The sequence below is a fragment of the Sphaeramia orbicularis genome, chromosome 17 (genome assembly GCF_902148855.1).
Source record: "Sphaeramia orbicularis chromosome 17, fSphaOr1.1, whole genome shotgun sequence".
Classification (NCBI taxonomy): Eukaryota; Metazoa; Chordata; class Actinopteri; order Kurtiformes; family Apogonidae; genus Sphaeramia; species Sphaeramia orbicularis.
Genome location: NC_043973.1, coordinates 30,113,839 through 30,133,235, shown reverse-complemented (window position 1 = coordinate 30,133,235; position 19,397 = coordinate 30,113,839). Strand labels below are relative to the sequence as shown.

Below are 19,397 nucleotides of genomic sequence, written 5' to 3'. Positions count from 1 at the left end.
TGTGCAATTAATTGAAATTCAATTACGATTTCGATTATTACACGCAACGATTACAAAAATTATGTAATCGAGAAAAAAACGATTATTAATTTTGAGTTGTTTAATTCACGCGCACGCAAGCTCCCATGAGCTGCTCTGCCCTGCCCCCCTCTAAGCTACTGCTGCCTGCTAGCCGGCAGGTCCACCCCAAGAGGAAAGTTGTACCTAGCAGTCTGGAAAAATAGCAGGAGAATCGCAGCAGAAGTGCTTGGCAAACAAAAAAGGCAAGTCAAATTCAATTGTATGGAATCACTTTGGGTTTGATGAAGAGCAAAAACCCATTACGTGCAAAAAGTGTTTTGTAGTTGTGTCCGCACCGACCGGTAACACAGCAAACCTTTTTAACCATCTAAAGTTTAACCACCGCGACCTTTATCATAATCTTATGAAAAACTAAAACACATAAAAAAAACTCAGTCTACAACTTCGTCCACAATGCAATCTTCAGTCTCCGAATCTCTTTACACTGCAACTCCCATATTAACCTAACTGAAACCTCACGGCACGTCACTGAAATTACTATGTTTCATACTACACTGAACATACTTGAATTTATAATTTGCACTTTACGTGAGTTTTTTTTTTTTTCATTGCTCCAGTTCTATGGCAAGTCTAGAGCAGTTTAATTCCAGTGCACTATTTGTTTACAAAAGGAAACATACTTGAATTTACAGTACACTTATTTGCATTCAAAGATTTTTTGGTTTCGTACAAAAGTGAACATACTTTGTTTTAATGGTTAAAAGCTTTATTTATATTTAAAGAGTATATCTTACATTGTTTTGCAAGAAAAAATAAACAACTTTAAGGTTAACAAATAATCGTTTTTAATAATCGTGATTTCAATTATTGCTAAAATAATCGTGATTATTTTTTTTTCTATAATCGAGCAGCCCTACTGAAGATAGTAACAATCAAGGATGTTAAAATAATTTTATGTCATTTCAATCTAAAAATGATCAGACCAGTAAAATACTATCATAATAACCTATAAATTCTGAAAACTGCAGATTTTTCGCTTTGTTTTAGTGTAAAAAAAAGTTACATTACACAACAATATTTACATTTATAGACTAGCCTTTTATAAAAAAAAAAAAAAAAGTGAATATCTGAAATGTCTTAAGAGAAGTATGTGGAATTTTAATAATATTCTCCCAGTTATTAAATGTTTTTTAATGTGTGCTGTTTTTATATTTATTTTTATTTTATTGTATTTCTAATCAAATCTAAATGTATTTTAATATTGTATTTTTTTCAATCAATGTGAAGCACTTTGGGCTACAATTTCTGTATGAAAGGTGCTATACAAATAAAGTTTATTATTATTATTATTATTTTGTGTATTTGTAGATCCACTGTGATCTCTAAGTTGTGATGCACATGTATACATGATAAACTAAGGCATAATATTGTTCAAATTGCACTTATTTTTGTTAGGAATTTCCAGGTTGTTCATACCCTACAAACAAAAAGTTAAGGATGTTTTTAATTTTTGGGCTATTTTTTTAAGTTTGGATTCTTGCACAGTACTCCTTACTTTTTTGTGTGTGAATTGAATTGAAACACATTTTTTTAATGACCATAGTTTTATTTACAAATGGCAAAAATGACAAAAAAAGACCCCAAAAAATGAAATATCCTTAACTTTTTGTTTGTACTGTATTTGTTCATATTATGTTCGAGTACAATTCGTAGATATAAACATTTTCATTATGGAATTTTACTTTTATCACTCAAAATTTCTTATCCAATTATTTATATTATTTTACTAGTCTGGCCCACTTTAGATCATATCATGTTGTATTTGGCCCCTGAATTAAAATGAGTTTGACACCCCTGATTTGTAAAGTAAATTAAAGTAAAGTAAATTTTATTTATAGAGCACTTTTCACAGACAGAGTCACAAAGTGCTTTATCAATTCAAATCAGAATCAAATTAAGTTTACAGAGTTACAGTTTACAAATTAAGTTTGTAGGTATGTGTTTGAGTAAAATGAGCATTTTTGTTTTATTCTCTAAACTACCAACATCTCTTCCAAATTCCAAATAAAAATATTGTTATTTTTTGAGCCATGGCACATATTTTATATTAGAAAAAAAAATCACAAGACACACCACCTAACAAAAATGTCACAAAAAGTATATTTATTGAAATATAATGCAAATCTAGGCTCAATTTAGTTACTCAGTGTGAAACCCAGGCCTGTTTAGTTGAACGCAAAGCTGATATTCTTGCAGGAATTGAAGAAAAACACACGAATCTTCCTCAACAGCTCTGAATCTCTCTCTTTTTTCATCTTTATATCAGTCATGCTTGAAAAGCCCATCTCGCATAGATAGGTTGGGGAGAAAGGGAACAGAACTGAAATAGCTTTGTTTTCCAGAACGGGGAACTCCTTGGCAGCAGTCACCGGACACTGGAGCTCATTCCAGTCTCAGTCTCATTCATTTTAGAATCTTTACTAAGTGATATGGTGGTCTACCTATAAATGTTTCATCTGTTAATCAGACATAAGGACAAACAGAAGCTGTAGAAGAATATCTGACATGTCAGGTGTTGAGTGACAGCTCTGTATGACAGCTTGATCATTTGCAGAATCAATCTTTCAGTTTTGGCTTTTTTACAGGAGTGATATTTTGATTTTTTAAATGCAATTATACATTTCAAAACATTTCCCTGTGGTCTACATAAACTGTAAGTGCTCTGCTTGGGTCTGAATTCTTCATTAATTCAACTCCACAGGTCCACCTTCAGCGCTATTTCTGAGTAATGACACCAGAACGAGCATTTTGAGCGCTTGCCCTTTAAATACAAATGAGCCACTTCACAGCCCACCCCCTCCAGGCTGTTGACTGTGGTTTCTGTTATGTTCAGCCACTTGTGTTCGTATACAACCGACAACTGAACATTTTAGGTAACTGGCTCGAAGTTTGTACATATTTTACGTTTTTACTACAACCGCTGCTGCTGACAGACAATTATGTCATACTCGGAGAAATGTTCACCGGAAGTCTTGAACTTATATTTGCAAATGTCGTGACATAACTTGTTATAAAACGTAACAAATTAAGCAGGAATTAAAATGAGTTGTAGAAATCCACTTGATTTTTGCTAAAATGAATATAAAGATAGCTTTGCAGCACCTGGAGGGTTCAAATTCAAACTTTTGGAACTATTAAGGTCCAAATACACAAATAAATGAACCAAACACTAATAAAAATGGGTTTAGCAAAATATAAGCCCTTTAACAAAACACATCATTTCCTTACAGCTCAAAGGTTAAACTAGCAAAAGTGTAAAATATTACTACACTGTACCTGATGAAGTTTACTGTTTTACCAAGTCAGTGAGCTAGCGTTTAACATTAGCTCACATGTGACCCCTTGGGCTCTACCAGTTTTGTCCAAAAATGGTAACTTCTGGCTCCAAAAGGCTCCAATATGATAACAGCCTCATAAGATATTTGCTTCAAAACTGCACCAGAGAAACCAATGAGTAATATCACTGTTCCTCAGGCCAGTAATTTTACACAGGCTGTGGTTGTAACCCCACTCGACACTGGTCACATTGACATAAATGTGGTATTTGTTGTGCTCAAATGAAGTATCCTAATCTGTGTCCTAAACTGTTGTGCTATGCAGTTATTTAGCAATGTTCTAACATTTCATCCATCAAGTCAAAATGTGCATTTATGTAAAATATAACTTGATTCAAGTGCTTTCAGTGGTAAATACTAAATATCAGTGTGTACAAAACTAAGATGGTAAACAATAGACCTGTATATCAGCTAAAATTTACTTAGGGGGTCAAATGAGTGGCCATTTTTGTCAAAAAAAAAAAGCTGTCATAAATGCATAGAACTGTGTTGAAATAATGCTAATACATTTGTGCACAGACTACTGATATTATTTGACAGTGGAAGCTCTATTTTCAGAAATATTGGATTTTGAATAGCACGTGTATGTGAAAACTTTTGCTGGTGGACGGACGTGACATTACCCATGATGCTCTGGTCAGTACCAGTACTTTATTAGGAATAAACTTATAGACTTACTATTGCTAATTCTCCTCTTCTTCATAAATGTTAGTATTGTGGATCTAAAACAATAACAGCTGACACAAAAACACTAAATGTGTCAGTGGACAGATGTGACATGGTTGTTGTGGATCCCATCATACTGATGCTCTGCAGCCATGTCACCGTTTACACTAATGATCCCTGTGCAAAAACTAGGATCACAGTTATTTATTGTATAGTTTATCATCATGCTAAAGAGTAAATAACAATATAGAGAATTATTCTTTCTTTATAAAAATGCTTATTATTATAAAACTGTTGATTTAAACAGTGATGTGTGACATTCTTCATGTATGTATTGGCGTAACATAAGCAGGATGGATCAGCATCATACTCCATATTGAACCTGTAAAAATAAAACATGTGATATGTCGAAGAGAATCTGGGAAGAAAAATTGGGGAATCTAAAAGAATAGAATATTTGTTTTTCAGGTAAATTCAGTTCAAATATAACTTGGCCATTTGTGACATGAAAATATAGCATTAATTGTGATGAAATTGGACATTTTTGAGCTGAAAACATAGTTCATATGAGCATCAACATGTTGAACAGAACTGAAATCCTGTACATTTGCAGAACTTGCATTTACCAACACAAAGTTCCTTTGGGGATTCACTTAGATTGATTTCTTATGCACAAAGACAGAAATAAGACCTCTAAGCAAATTTTAGCCGATATAAGCCTTACAGAGCCAATCACATGACCTTTTCCCTTTAATTAACTCTCCTCTTCCTCCTCTTCACTATATCGTTCTGTCCAGTCTGAACAGTATTAGCTCGGAGGACGCCAAGAGGCACAGCGTGAAGAGCATGGGCTCCGACAGCAGCGCATCAGGCCAGAGCTCTTTGCTGACAGTGGACATGAAGAACTTCAAGGCGCTATGGAACGAAGAGGTTTATCAGAACAGGGAGAGATGGAAAGCACAGGCTGCTAAAGGTACAACACTCATAGAACAGATAAAGTGGTTTAATGGTGCTGATTTATGGACTGGAGGAGCGTCAAAGCTGTGGATCATAATATTCACAGAGTAGGGAAAAGTGGCACAGAAAGATGGCAACCCTTTACAACCTGAATATAGGATGGGATGTTTTCAATACATTGTGCTGACTTAAAGTGTGAGGGTTATTTTATTCAGAGAACAACTGGCTTTTAGCATCTTACTGTTGAAGCCTTTTACTGTGGGTGGTGAGCTTGTAATGTCAATTTAAAGAGTAAAAATGGAAATACAGAGAAAACAAATTCTCAGGCGTGAACGAAGTAATCTGATAATTGAAACTTTAAAACTAATTTCTAAAAGTTAATGAATATTTGAACAGTGGATTTACTAGTTTCATTTAGGAGCTTCTTTCTACCCCTCAATCATCAGTCCTTTTATTGTAGTTCCTTCCAGTTTCAGTGTCGGCAATGCTGTTTTGTTTTAGTTGAATGGGATTCTGACTGATAATACAACGTCAGTTTGCAAGATGTTTTCATTTGTGATGTTTAAAGGGTTATTTTTAGTATTGACTTTCAAAAATCTAAACCTCAGGGGAAAATTACGTACTGGAACACCAAAACCAAGTCAACACTATGGTTCCATAGACTGTATCACCCACTGAATAAAGTATAAAGGCTATTGTTTACTCACATCTGTATTATGGTATCGTCAAGTTTTCTTTGTCAAACTAAAACTCAGAGCCACTTTTTTTGACATTCAGTCAAAATACTGTCTCTAATGCCGCGTTTCCACTACGTGGAACCAGCTCGGCTCGACTCGGCTCGGCTCGACTCGGTATTCCTGAAGACCGTTTCCATTACAAGATACTACCCACTTTACAGTACCTGGATGCGCCGTGTCACTTCCATGTTGTCTGCTCAGAGAGTTGCTGATAAACTCGCTCATTGCGTGTTGTCTCGTGTGAATTTTTACGTCGGCCACCAAAGACTGAATCTCCTCGACCAACCATGGTGTAGTTTTGGGCTGTTATCATGTAGATTAATGTACCGCTACATTTACTGTCCACTTCCACATCTGTTTTTTGTAAAACGGTGGGTCACAGAGACAACTCTCTGACCAATCAGTGGTCTGCAGTGTGTACACGTCACGTTTTAGTATCTGGTCCCCAGTCTTGGAACCTCGGCGGAGGTGATACCAAAAAAGTAGTACTGGGTACCAGATTCCAGGTCTTTTTTTGTAATGGAAACGCAAAAAAGGCCGAGCCGAGTCGAGTCGAGTCGAGTCAAGCCGATACCATGTAGTGGAAACGGGGCTTTACAGTCCTCTCATGCTGCATCAGCTGTGTTTTTAGACCGAAAACAGCCACTGTAAAAACTAATGTTGTAGTCAAGACCAACTAGACCGAGACCAAGACAAGACTGAGACCACAAAAAATTGTCTCGAGAAGTACAGGGTGGGGAAGCAAAATTTACAATATTTTGAGGCAGGGATTGAAAGGCAGTGTATGACCAATTAGTTTATTGAAAGTCATGAGAATTTATTTGCCACAAGAAAATTGACATAATAGAAAATGTTTTTATTCTATGTGTCCTCCTTCTTTCTCAATAACTGCCTTCACACACTTCCTGAAACTTGCGCAAGTGTTCCTCAAATATTCGGGTGACAGCTTCTCGCATTCTTCTTTAACAGTATCTTCCAGACTTTCTCGTAATAGTTTTGCTCATAGTCATTCTTTTCTTTCCATTATAAACAGTCTTTATGGACACTCCAACTATTTTTGAAATCTCCTTTGGTGTGACGAGTGCATTCAGCAAATCACACACTCTTTGACGTTTGCATTCCTGATTACTCATATGGGCAAAAGTTTCTGAAAAGGTATGGATAATAGTGTTAGGTATGATTATGACATCAATGTATGTTTGGTTTCAAAGCAATTGACGTAGTGCCTGTTGAGAAAAAACAACTAAATGTTCATTGTAAATTTTGTTTCCCCACCCTGTACATGACTAGTGGACTGTGGAAGGCTGGCAGTGTCCGTTGAGAAAATGTATACAATATAACATGTTTTCAAAATAGATGCATCTGACTGGTTGCATTTGAAGAGGGCGCATAATAAATAATGATACTATTCTGTGATGATGCAGTTTTTATACAAATCCCATCAAGGCCGCTATGTCCGAGACCAAGACCAAGACCAAGACCAAAGAGAGTCGAGACCAAAACAAGACTGAGACCAAATGAGTTGAGTCCGTGACAAGACCGAGACCACAAAAAAATTGGTCTCAAGACTGACCGGTCTTGAGAACTACATCACTAGTCAAAGCTGAACCAACTGTTTTCTGTACAGTTTGTGTTGTCAGTAGCTGCACTAAAGATCTGTTTGGAATCAGCAAGGTCAGAACTGTCACAGTTTAGTCTGAGTCATGCATCAACAAACAGTAAACTTAGCAAAGATAATACCATCACATAATAACTTAATACTCTCATAAGCCTCATAATCAGACTCAACCGCGTAGAAGAAATGCTAAGATTTCAGCATCAAACTCTTTAGAACTCTCACTTCTGTCTGCGTCCAGTGGAGAAAACAACAACTGTGCTTCTAGCTTTTATCACTTTGGCATTTTCTTTGACTCTAAAAGTTGCTTCTTAGCCGTTCTCATCCCATCTTGTCACTTTCTGACACTTTGGTGTTAGTTTTCATCTTCATGGTCAGACCAGCAGAGTGACTCACTACTCCCTCATGTAAATCAGTAGAACCATTGATTTGAAATATATTCATGTCATATCTCTACAGTGCAATACTTTGGCGTCTTTGGCTTAACTTAAGAGCTCTTTATACTAAATTTAGATTTTCTCCAATATGTAAAAGTACAAATATTACATATCGTTAGCCTCATAGCATAATTGCCCAAGTCATATTTTTGGCCAAATTGTGATATCTGCATTAGGAGAGTAAAGTAACACAGATACCACAATTTATCCAAAAATATGACTTAGACCAGGGGTGTCAAACTCATTTAGTTCAGGGGCCATATTCAGCTAAATTTGATCTGAAGTGGGCCGGACCAGTAAAATAATAATATAATAACCTATAAATAATGATAACTCCAGATTTTTGTCTTTGTTTTAGTGTAAAAAAAAAAAAAAAAAACATTAAATTATGAAAATATTTACTTTTATAAAGTATCAAAAAAAAAAAAACCTGAAAAAACTGAAATTTAATTTTAAAAACATAAGAAAATTTAGTGCAATTTTAACAATATTATTCCTCAACTTATCATTTGTTCAAGTGCATTATGGATCAGATCTACAAAGACACTAAACACTGAGGAACAGGCAGAAAAACTATTCAAATTGTGCTGAATTTTCTTTAAACATTTCAGGTTGTTCATATTTGTTCAGGTTTTTCACATTTTATTGTTACAGGATAGTTTGTAAATGTAAATATTTTCATAATTTAATGTTATTTTTTGCACTAAAACAAAGAAAAAAAATCAAGTTGTTAATTCTAGATTTTTTTTGGGCTTAATTCAAGATTTTTTATTTTTTTTTTTACTTAATTGAAGGTTTGGGTTTTTTTTGCTTAATTCAAGATTTTTTTTTACTTAATTGAAGATTTTTTTTGGCTTAATTCAAGATTTTTTTTTTTACTTAATTCAAGATTTTTTTTGCTTAATTCAAGATTTTTTTTAATTTAACTGAAGATTTTTTTTTGCTTAATTCAAGATTTTTTGCTAAATTTGCCTTTTTTTTTTAGCTTAATTGAAGATTTTTTTACTTAATTGAAGATTTTTTTTTTTTTTTGGCTTAATTCAAGATTTTTTCCTTAATTCAAGCAAATTTTTTTTTTTTTTTTTGCTTAATTTAATTCAAGACTGTGGGATTTTTGCACTGGGCAAAAACATCCCAGGGGCCGAACTGGACCCTTTGGCGGGTCGCATTTGGCCCCCGGGACGCATGTTTGACACCCCTGACTTAGACTTACAAATATGCTATGAGGCTGATGATATTGCCCCTTTAAGTCAACCCACTGTTCTTATGGATGCACCGAAACCGATACCAGTATTGGGTCGGATACTCAGCGTGTCTACTTGTACTCGTACTCATAAAAGTACTCTGATACAACTGCACTAATACCACTTACAGTAGCGGGACATTTGCAGTTAAGTGCAGCAGGTACACGGTGGAGGAGTAATGTCAGCAGTGTGGAGATTTTTCAAAATCTTGGTATTCGTGGTATTCGTGGTATTCGTCCACTATGGTTAATATAGAGTGGCGCCCCCTGGTGGATTGATTGAGAAACGCTCATTCCAACGCATTAAATGTCAGTAGCAGCACTTCGTTACAGTCAGACTAATGACAACGACAATAAAGCACATTTTCAAAAGGAACTAAGAACTGGAATGGTATTATTAAGTACTCATATTGGTACTCGGTATCAGCAAGTACTCAAATGTAAGTACTTGTACTCGGTAGGGGTGTGTATCGGCAAGAATCTGGCGATATGATACAAATCACAATACTAGGATCGTGATACAATATATCACGATATATCACAATACTGTTAAAAAGGCAAAAAAAAAATGTATTGGTTTTGTTTCTTTTTTAAAAGATTATTTCCTGGAAGAATTGAATTATACCAGAAATCTGCACAAATACAAGACACATTTTTATTTGATCACAACAGGATCTAATCCTATATCACAAAATTTTCCTGTGTTCAAACTTAAATTATGTTTTACAGACATCACAGTTTAAGACCCTGCTCACATGTTCATATTCTATTAGTTCAGAACTAACATCATAGCATTATTTTTGTGCGATCCCAACAAAGGAATTAACATTATTTAATAAAAAGAGTGTTAAATAATAATAAATCAAATATAAACAAAAAAGAAAAAAAAAAAAAAAACTAAATGAACCTCCACAATATCTGCATTTGAATAAATATCTAAAAATATCGATACAGTATTGTGAAATGAAGTATTGCGATATATTGCAGAACCGATATTTTGTTACACCCCTCGTACTCGGTCTGGAAAAAAAGTGGTATCGGTGCATCCCTGGTTGTTCTGATGTGAAACCAGACTCTCATGACTTCTCTCAGACGGTCCACTACAGCTCAGATTCACCTTCACTGTAAAATGTTGTGAATTAACACACACAAACACAAACGAATGTGAACCTGCCTTTCCGCTTCGTGCATCCTCAGAGGCAGAAGAGCGGGCTAAAAGGGAAGCGGAGGAGCAGGCCCAGCAGGACGAGGAGACTATGGAGCCCCAGGAGGTCCACGTGGAACCAGAACAGCCTGAGCCAAAGGAGGACGATCTGGAGGGGGAGGCGTCGGAGCCGGCGGAGGTCAGCAGACCGGCAGACGGCAACGGAGACCAAACCGAGCCAGGATTAGAGCCTGGCAGCGCCATCCACAAGAACCCACTCCTACAGAATGGTACATCCCTTTAACTGCATAATCCTACTGCGCACTGTGCTTTAAAAGACACAACATATGCCTTCCTCTGTGGCAAAATCTGTGTCCCGAGTTATCGTCTGAGCCAAGGTGACTGTTAAGCCCATTTTCTGCCTGACCCTTTTTCATGCTCTTTTCACTGTGACGGATGAGATTTATATCACTTCCTAATTTATATTCTAATTACTGTATTTACACTGCCTCAGCAAAAGCCACTAAATGTATTTCCACTCTCCTGCATTTGCGTTTAGACTAAAAGTATTAAAGCATCGTCTGCACTCTATTAAAATGATAAGTGAAAGTTTAGGTTGAGCTAGGGGTTACAGATGGGCAAAGTAGGTGAAATTCTTCCACTATTACTATTTCTTTTATTTTTTAAATTTCTTTTCTTTTTTTCTCTTTTCTTTTCTTTATTTAGAACATGCAAAGAAACAAAGCAAAATAAGACAGAAACAAAATAACATTTAAATGAACTACGGATGTAACGATTACCGGTATAAGGATAAACCGCGGTAAAATTCCCGATGGTTAGTATTACAGTGTAAATTCTAATTATCATGATAACCTTGTTTACCGCATTTTGAAAGAGAGAGAGACTGACTATCTATCTATCTATGAAAAATAAACTAAATCAATTCAAATTTGATATGGAAAATGGTCAAACAATGTCAATAAGGTGTCATCTTTAATACACATTTGTATGTTTGATGTTTACATGTTAATATTTGAATGTTTCTGCCAACAGAAAGTACATTGTGCCTATTATTTTATTTTGTTTTTTGTTTTTTGTTTTTTTCAAAATACAACTTGGTTAAATTATTTCAGTGCGTATTAGTACTTTTTGAACATTTTGAGCACAATTTCAACAATACAGCGACAATAATGATAACCGTGATAATTTTGGTCACAATAACCGTGATGTGAAATGTTCATATCGTTACATCCCTAAAATGAACAGAATCTATCTTCAAGTACATGTGTGAATTTGCATGGTCGAAAAAGAGTCGGAGGAAGTATAAAGTTATTTAATTAGGGATGTCCACTATTGGCTTTTTTGCCAAAAACCGATATGCCGATATTGTCCAACGCTTAATTTCCGATTCCGATATCTACCGATACCACTGCCGATATATGTGGGATATTAAACTAATTTTAGGTAACATCACATATCTCCTGTCATGGAATTAACACATCATGCCTAATTTTATTGTGATGCCCCGTTGGATGCATTCTCAAATGCAACAAGGCTTTCAAAATGTAAAGGTTCAAGGTTCAAGGTGACTTTATTTGTACCTGTGGGTAGATTTGTTTTGCAGCAAGCTTTTGCTCACTGTCTGTGCAAAGAATACATACATACTTCAAATTAACTTGTGAAAAAAATGCCATATTTATTTATTTTCTCTCCCTCCCTCCATGAGTCTATTACAGTGTAGCAACTCTACCATACAGTTTTGAAAACTGCACATTTCTTTCAGCTACAAACAACACTTCATTTACGTGTCGGTAAATGCCGGCGAAATCAAAGCATTATTTATCGGTTTTAATGATAGGCAAAAAAAAACGATACCGATATTCACCGATATTACATTTTTATGCCAATATCGGGCAGATAATATCGGTGGGCCAATATTATCGGACATCCCTATATTTAATCTTACGCCTCAAGGGCTTTTCACCTTTATCAATAACTTAATACATGAATCAAACAATGCATTGTTCCTAATTTAGCATTCGACCCAAAACTAATACATAATGCAGTACTTGAATTATGCACAACAATATTACTACTACTTTTTCTTCTGCTTGTTGAATTTTATATAATAGAAAATCTACTGTAGGAATTGTTTGTTTGCAACCTGTGTATATATTTATGCAGGGTGTGAACAACAGGAGCCAGGGGGAGCTCCACTCCTCTTAATAACACATGAGCTCCCCTCAAAACATGATTTGGCAATGTTTTTTTAAGGGGGGGGGGGGTCTAAAATATTCACAATACACTATTTTTGTCACATGTCTATTTTCCTGCCTCTTCATCATGGATCATGCATAAAAGAAGCTATGACTGTTGGATGATTCATGCATGAGGGTGATTCATCACTAATTCACTTTATTAAAGACACAGACGAGTGATATTCACAGCATCAGGATCAAATAAAAGCTAAACTCACTTTAAAGCAGAGATCAGACTAAATAGTGCTTTTGATGACAAACTAAATTTATACTACTAAAGTACTAAATTGTACTGTTAGGTATAATGACCTAAAACAAAGCTAAATCGGGTGCTTTGAGTACAGCAAACGTATCTGACACGTCTGACCACATTTTCATAAACAGAAATAATGAAATGAAAATATAACAGTGGCTTGATTTTCATTTCAAAACCAACAAGCGCAAAGTCATTTTTTATTTCCCTGTCTGGAAACAAAGAAACAGCAATTATAAACAAATTAATTTCTCTTCCTGCCTTTTCAAAACAGAAAATAGCATTTTTATTAAACATATTTTATATAATGCAGTGTTTTGCTATTAACACTTGAAGACCTACAGCTAATTTATTGAGACAGCCAAATGAAGTTTTAAGTACAGATAAACTTCCTTTTATGATGATTTATTATATTAACAACTACATTTTGCATTTTTTAGTAAAAATCAGGTATTTAACCCTTTCATGCACAAATTATGAGAACCTTAATCTTTTTTTTTTCTTAGTGTTTTTATTTTTCTTCAGGCATGAAAAAAAAAAACAATGCAATTGAAAATTTTCTTCAGAAAAAAAAATAAATAAATAAATGAAATAAAATAAAAATAATTTTAAAAAATACATAAAAAAAAAATAATAATGAAAAAAAAAATTCTTATGGACCTATTTTTCATGAAGTTGCAAAAATGTCCACTCAGCTGGACACCACACGTTTAATTTTTGACGCACAGAAACATGTATTTACTGATAAATTGTGTGAGAACTATGAGGAGGACTTGTGATTCTAGGAGTTTATGCTCAGAAGAGATATTACAAAATGTTACCAATTCATGTCAGAAAAGATATGTAGCGTCTTAAAACTTTAATAAAGATATGTGTAAAACAAAACAAAACAAAACAAAACAACAAAATCCATGAATATAGAAGAGAAAAGCTGTAGAATAGCTGTCCACTGTAGTGACCAGTATGCATGAAAGGGTTAATTTAAATATATAGATGTTCAGAAAAGGTCGGAGTGAATTCAAAAGTTATCATATCGAAAAAGTTGAAGCAAAATGGACTTTTCCAACAAAATCTATCATTAACTGACCTAAAAATAACTGTCTATAACTACTGTCATTTATCAGCCTACATGTGTTTTTTTGGTGAATCAGTGTTGTAAAAGATGACAGTGTTTCCACGTTCATAACGGAACTTCTACATGTCCAAATGGATCATATTTTATAACGTTAAAAAAACACTGAGAAACTGCATTTGACATGAATTATTTACACGTGTTGATAGGATTAATGGTTCCAAAATGATTTAACATTTTTGACTAGTTGGTGCTTTTTTCGCGATTACTGACTGAAATAAACAACATTTCTCTCTGTAAATGTTTGTCTTGCTCTGTTTTCTTATTATTCTTATTTGTTGAATTTAGATAAAAAACAGTTAAACCACGTTCTACATAAATGGTGTATGTGTGTTCTTCAGGAGAGTTGTCTGAAGGGGCTGAATCTCCAGACAGTGTAGAAAACAAGAACAAAACAGTCGATGGTGAGTACTTTTCAACTTTTCACATGATAGACTTTGAACCTCCTGAGTCCCAGCAAAGCATTTTTGTCCTCTATAGGGAACAAGAGTTTCACAACTTCACTTATTTTATCAATATATGCTAAAAGCTTGACCTCTCTCTAAGGATAGATGGATGGACTAGCATCCAAACCAAATGACACGAGACAGCTGTAGTGATTACTTGATCAAATTAGTCAATTGCAAGTAAAAACAGCTATTTTTCCAGTATTTTTGCTTAGAGTATGTGTGAGTCTCATATTTTTCTTCCTCATATGTGACACTAAATTCGTGGATGTTTGATCAAAAGAACTGAGCCAATTTATTCAGTGAAAATCCGGTATTTTCAGGTATTTATGTAGATGTTCAGAAAAGCTCAGAGTAAATTTAAAGGTCATTATATCTGATTATATTGAGAAGACTGAAGCAAAATGGACTTTTCCAAAAAAATATATCATTAAAAGACATGTAGGGAAAGGAGTTTCACAACTTTACTTAAAAAAACATCTGAAAATGCTGTTTCCAGTCATTTAATGTTAAAAGGCTAATCTATTTGCTATCTGATATTTACATTATTAGGACTTTAAACAGATGTAACTTTATTTTAAGGAAGCAAAAGTAATGTGTTATGTTGTATAAATGTGATATGGAGGTGGGATTTAATCAGTTTTCTTCTTCCCACTCCTTCTTGAGCAGTACATATTGAATTTATTTTATTACTAGTGTACATGGCAATTGCTATATTGTCTCGATCACCTTTATTTATTAATAGGGGTGTGTATCGGCAAGAATCTGGTGATACGATACAAATCACAATACTAGGATCACAATACGATGCATTGCGATATATCACGACACTGTTAACAAGGAGATATTTTTTTGTTTTGTTTCTTTTTTTTTTAAAGATTATTTCCTGGAAAAACTTATAGTGCAGCATTTGGATGAATAAATTTTTAACATGCAGCTTCACCAGTACAAAAAAACACACAAATAAATGAATAAATAAATAATGTTTTACTGACATTACAGTTTCAGATCCTGCCTAAATGTTTGTATTCTATTGTGAAAAGAACACATAGTGTTCAGTCCCTGAGTCATCCAACATCAGAACATTATTTTTGTGCATTTCCAATAAATAAAACAAACATTCGCCTCTTTCACACAGTAAAAAGTGCTTTTAGGATGCTTGAATTATAAATTATTTAACAAAACAGCATTATCAATTTCATAAAACTACATTTATGAATTCAATATCACAATAGTACTTTTGTAGGATACAAAAAAAAAAAAAAAGAGAGCTTAAAAAACAAAAAAAATGAACCTCAGCCATGTCTGCATTTGAATAAATACCTAAATATATCGATACAGTACTTTTTAATATCGATACAGTATCGTGAAGTGAAATATCGCGATATATTGCGATACCGATATTTTCTTACACCCCTGTTTATTAAAGTATTTGTTCCGATATTAGTTCCTTGTACACGTAAAAATGTTGTTTTTTCTTCTGCTCGAAACAAATGAATGAATGAAAAGGCCAAAACTTTTACTTTCCCAGTTCTCAGGAGGTTAAACCAGTTTTGTTTTGTTTTTTACATACAGCAAAAGCACGATACTGGATCTGATCAGTAACAGGAGACGGTATCAGTTTGTTCTGCATTTCCTCAGATTCATTCCTCCATATCTTTGTCTTGTGTTTTCCTAAAGCTGAGATAATGGAGTAGACGACCTGCCCAGTGTCTCCACCACACCGTTTCATATCTGCTGCACCACCGCCTAAACCTACTTTCACCCGGATGGGAGAAGTCTGACTCACGTTGGAGGGAGAGCTACTCATGGGGCTTTGTCACCCTCTGCAGGACAACAAGAATATGACACCTTCAATTCCTCTTCATGTCTTCTTTTTTTTTTTTTTTTCTTCCTCCCCATGTTTATTCTCCCTGGAGCTTGCGGCTCTACCCGTGTGCATTATTATTATTCCTCTTTTCCTGCTATAATTCCTACAAACTATTTCATAGCTGCAACAGTGAAGAGGAGGAGCCTTTCAAAGACTGACACTGAAAATGTTGCTTTTGTTTTTTTTCATTTGACAATATTTAACCTCACTTCAACTTGTGTGTTTAGCTTAGCCGCCAACATGTAGCCATTGTACAGATCCTATATTTTACTTTCCTGTTTGCAGATTTAACACAGAATAGAGCTGCCACGCGGTTTATACAGTATATTATGTGTACAGTACATGACGGAAACTCGTACTAACAAGTCGTAAACACACTTGTTTAATGTAGAAAAGTCCAAAAATCACTGATTATGCTTCTACTTTCTCCCTGTGCTTTACAAGCTCCTGCTGGGGGTCTCTAATGTCCACTGATGCTACTAAAATGTCTTCTTACCACCATTTGTGGCTCAGATTTTCAACTTGTTTACTTCATGCTTCCCTTGGACTTTACGCGTTTTTTTTAAGGCTGTTGTGTTTATATCGTTCTCTGTGTTCGTCCTCTCGACTGTTGAACATTTGTACACGCACAGACCTGAGGAGGAGCAGAAATACTACAGCCCATATTTTTGGATATAATGTAAGATACGGTAGTGAAAAATTAGAACGTGACTTTTGCATTTCAGACATATCACAGGAATACATTGAAGTTTTTGTAATATATACACTCTTTTGTTTACCTTTTTCATAACGTTGTTTTGTTTCCTACGAACATGTGTCTGATTTCCTCGGTCACTGATTTTTCGTGTCCTCGTTGTGCATTTCACTGTCAAAAAAACACTTCTCGATGCCTTCTTATGTGTATTTAAGCTGTAGCAAAATGTCAATATCGTTGCTCCATTAGAGATAATTCTTCCATAGGTATTTTTTTTGCTAGTTTTTTCATCTTTTACGTTTAATCGACGTGTTTACAATATGCTCATTTGACTATTACCCAGCTGAACCCACCAGGCTTTCGTGATGGCTACGAGTCCAAAGTGTATCCACTTCCTGTTTTTTTAAGGCTTGTAACGTTGTGTATAGACAATGCAAATATCGCTTACTGTGCATTAAATAACATATTGACCTTCTGCAGTGCTGCTTCAGCTTTTACTATATAGTCGTAACTGAAAGGAAAGAAGCATTTTGGCAGTATTTGCATAATATGTTTTACTAAACGTGCACTTTTTTCTCCTTAATTTTAAACTTTTAGTATGAAAAATCACTACATTCAGCAGGCGTGTGTAGACTTCTAAATAAAGTAATATGTGTATATATGGGGCTCAAAAAGGGAAAATAATTTAACATTTAAAAATTTATATAAATAGTAATTATTGAACCATGTGGATTCTTTTCAGTGTCTTTGTTTGGGAAAAAAAATAAATAAGAGAAACCCCGGTTTTATATGACAGAGTGAACATGCTGGGTTATACTGGTTTTCACACAATGGAACCATGCTACTTTCTACCTAAAAAAAAAAAAAATACAATAAAAAATACAGTCAGTGGTTAGCAAGCCAGCTGGCGGAATGTGTGCCTAATATATATATCCTTCAATTTAACATTCTTCACATGTAGGAAAATGAGTTTTTGTGATGTCATGTTAATCCAGGTACAGTCGATGGACCGAGTAAAACTCCTCCTGTTATTACACTTTGAAGACTTTTATTTTCACCACAGTCTTTCTGTAAAGTCAGGAGTTCGATGTTGCAGAGTGAATAGTATTTCCAATAGTATATTTATGGTATATTCTGCTTTTTTTCCTTAACAATCTGAAAGGTTTTTTTTAGCTGTTTTTGTGCAGTTAGTGTTAGTGTGTGTTTTATGTTAACTGGCTCATTTTTTGACTCCGAAAGTACACCTTTCAGCCTTTTCTTGTTCATTTTGTCACTCCTCTGTGTGTGTGTCTGTTCGATATGTTTGATTCCACCAGCTCTGAAGTCAGTAAAAAAATTTAAAGTGGCTCAAAAACTGTAAATTTAAAGCGTAATTAAAGTAAATTAGCAAATTAGATTTATAAATAGAACTACATATACAGAAAAGCAACTGCATCCTTCAAATAGCCTGCCTGATACTTGGTGAAGCAGAATCTATTTTCTCTACCAAGGGACCAACATATGTACAGTCTTGTAGTTTGCTCTATCTTTCACTTGCTACTGTGATAGCCTACTGTATGAATATTTAACAGGAATTTATACCAACCATAATCAGAAACATAGCTGTATTTATGACATGTAAAGACTTCTAAACATGGTGTTTTGTAATGGTTACTATGGGACAGATTATTTGTTGTTTGTTTAATGCTTTGTTTCCTTGTTTAGTCTGATCTCAAACTGTTTTAGTGACTGAACGTAGACGGATGTAAAGTATGTGTGTGTGAGCGTATGTGTGTGAGCATGTGTGTGCGTGTGTGTGTGTGCGTGTGTGTGTGTGTGTGTGTGTGTGTGTGTGTGAAACTGCCAGAAAATACTTAATGTGCATTTCTGATCTCCTCACTGTGACCTGCTCTATCAATGAGTGTGTGTGGAAGTGAGTGTGTGAGAGAGAGAAAATGTTGAAGAAGCAACAAAGCGATGCAGTGGATCTTCTAACTAACCAAACACATATGAACAAATAAGAACTTCTTTTCTTCTTAAAGGATCCAACTGTTCTATATTTTTCTATCCCCATCAGGCTGAATATGTTTACATTCTATTAATCTGAAGATCAAATCACTACTGGTTATGCACCGGATCAAATGTCAGTTTTTCTGCTAAATCAGGAAAGCAGGAACACTGACCTGACTGAACCTTCCACTACATCCCTGAACTGACAGATGGAATGCGAGACAGTGAATCGGCATGAATGTGTGTGCGTGTGTGTGTGCGCATGTATGTGCATGCACATGTGTGTCACTATCCCATGCTGGCCAAGCGGCCGCATGTGCCACCATGCTATGTGACTGCACAGCCGTATCAATAAATCTGGACTCAAAGGGCTCAGATCATGTCTGTCTCTCGTCATTTCTCAAACATCTACACCAGGGGCAGGGGGGTTAGACTCAGTTTAGTTCAGGGACCTCGTTCAACCCAATATGATCTAAAGTGGGCTGGACCAGTACAATAATAACAGTGAAAACAGTCAACTTACAGTGTGAAAATATTTAC

The 19,397-nt window shown here is 34.9% G+C and overlaps 1 protein-coding gene across 3 annotated transcripts in view; it reads left to right on the top strand.

The window, feature by feature from the left end:
• The window catches only part of pde1cb (phosphodiesterase 1C, calmodulin-dependent b), a 179,426-nt gene extending 160,194 nt beyond the window's left edge, over positions 1 to 19,232 (top strand). For all 3 annotated transcript variants that reach the window (XM_030160949.1, XM_030160951.1, XM_030160950.1), the window contains 4 exons: positions 4,880 to 5,055; positions 10,269 to 10,505; positions 14,200 to 14,262; positions 15,985 to 19,232. In XM_030160949.1, coding sequence (XP_030016809.1) covers positions 4,880 to 5,055; positions 10,269 to 10,505; positions 14,200 to 14,262; positions 15,985 to 16,001 — 493 coding nt within the window. In that variant the 3' untranslated portion in view covers positions 16,002 to 19,232. The remainder of the gene's footprint in view (positions 1 to 4,879; positions 5,056 to 10,268; positions 10,506 to 14,199; positions 14,263 to 15,984) is intronic.
• Positions 19,233 to 19,397: the final 165 nt, after the last annotated feature.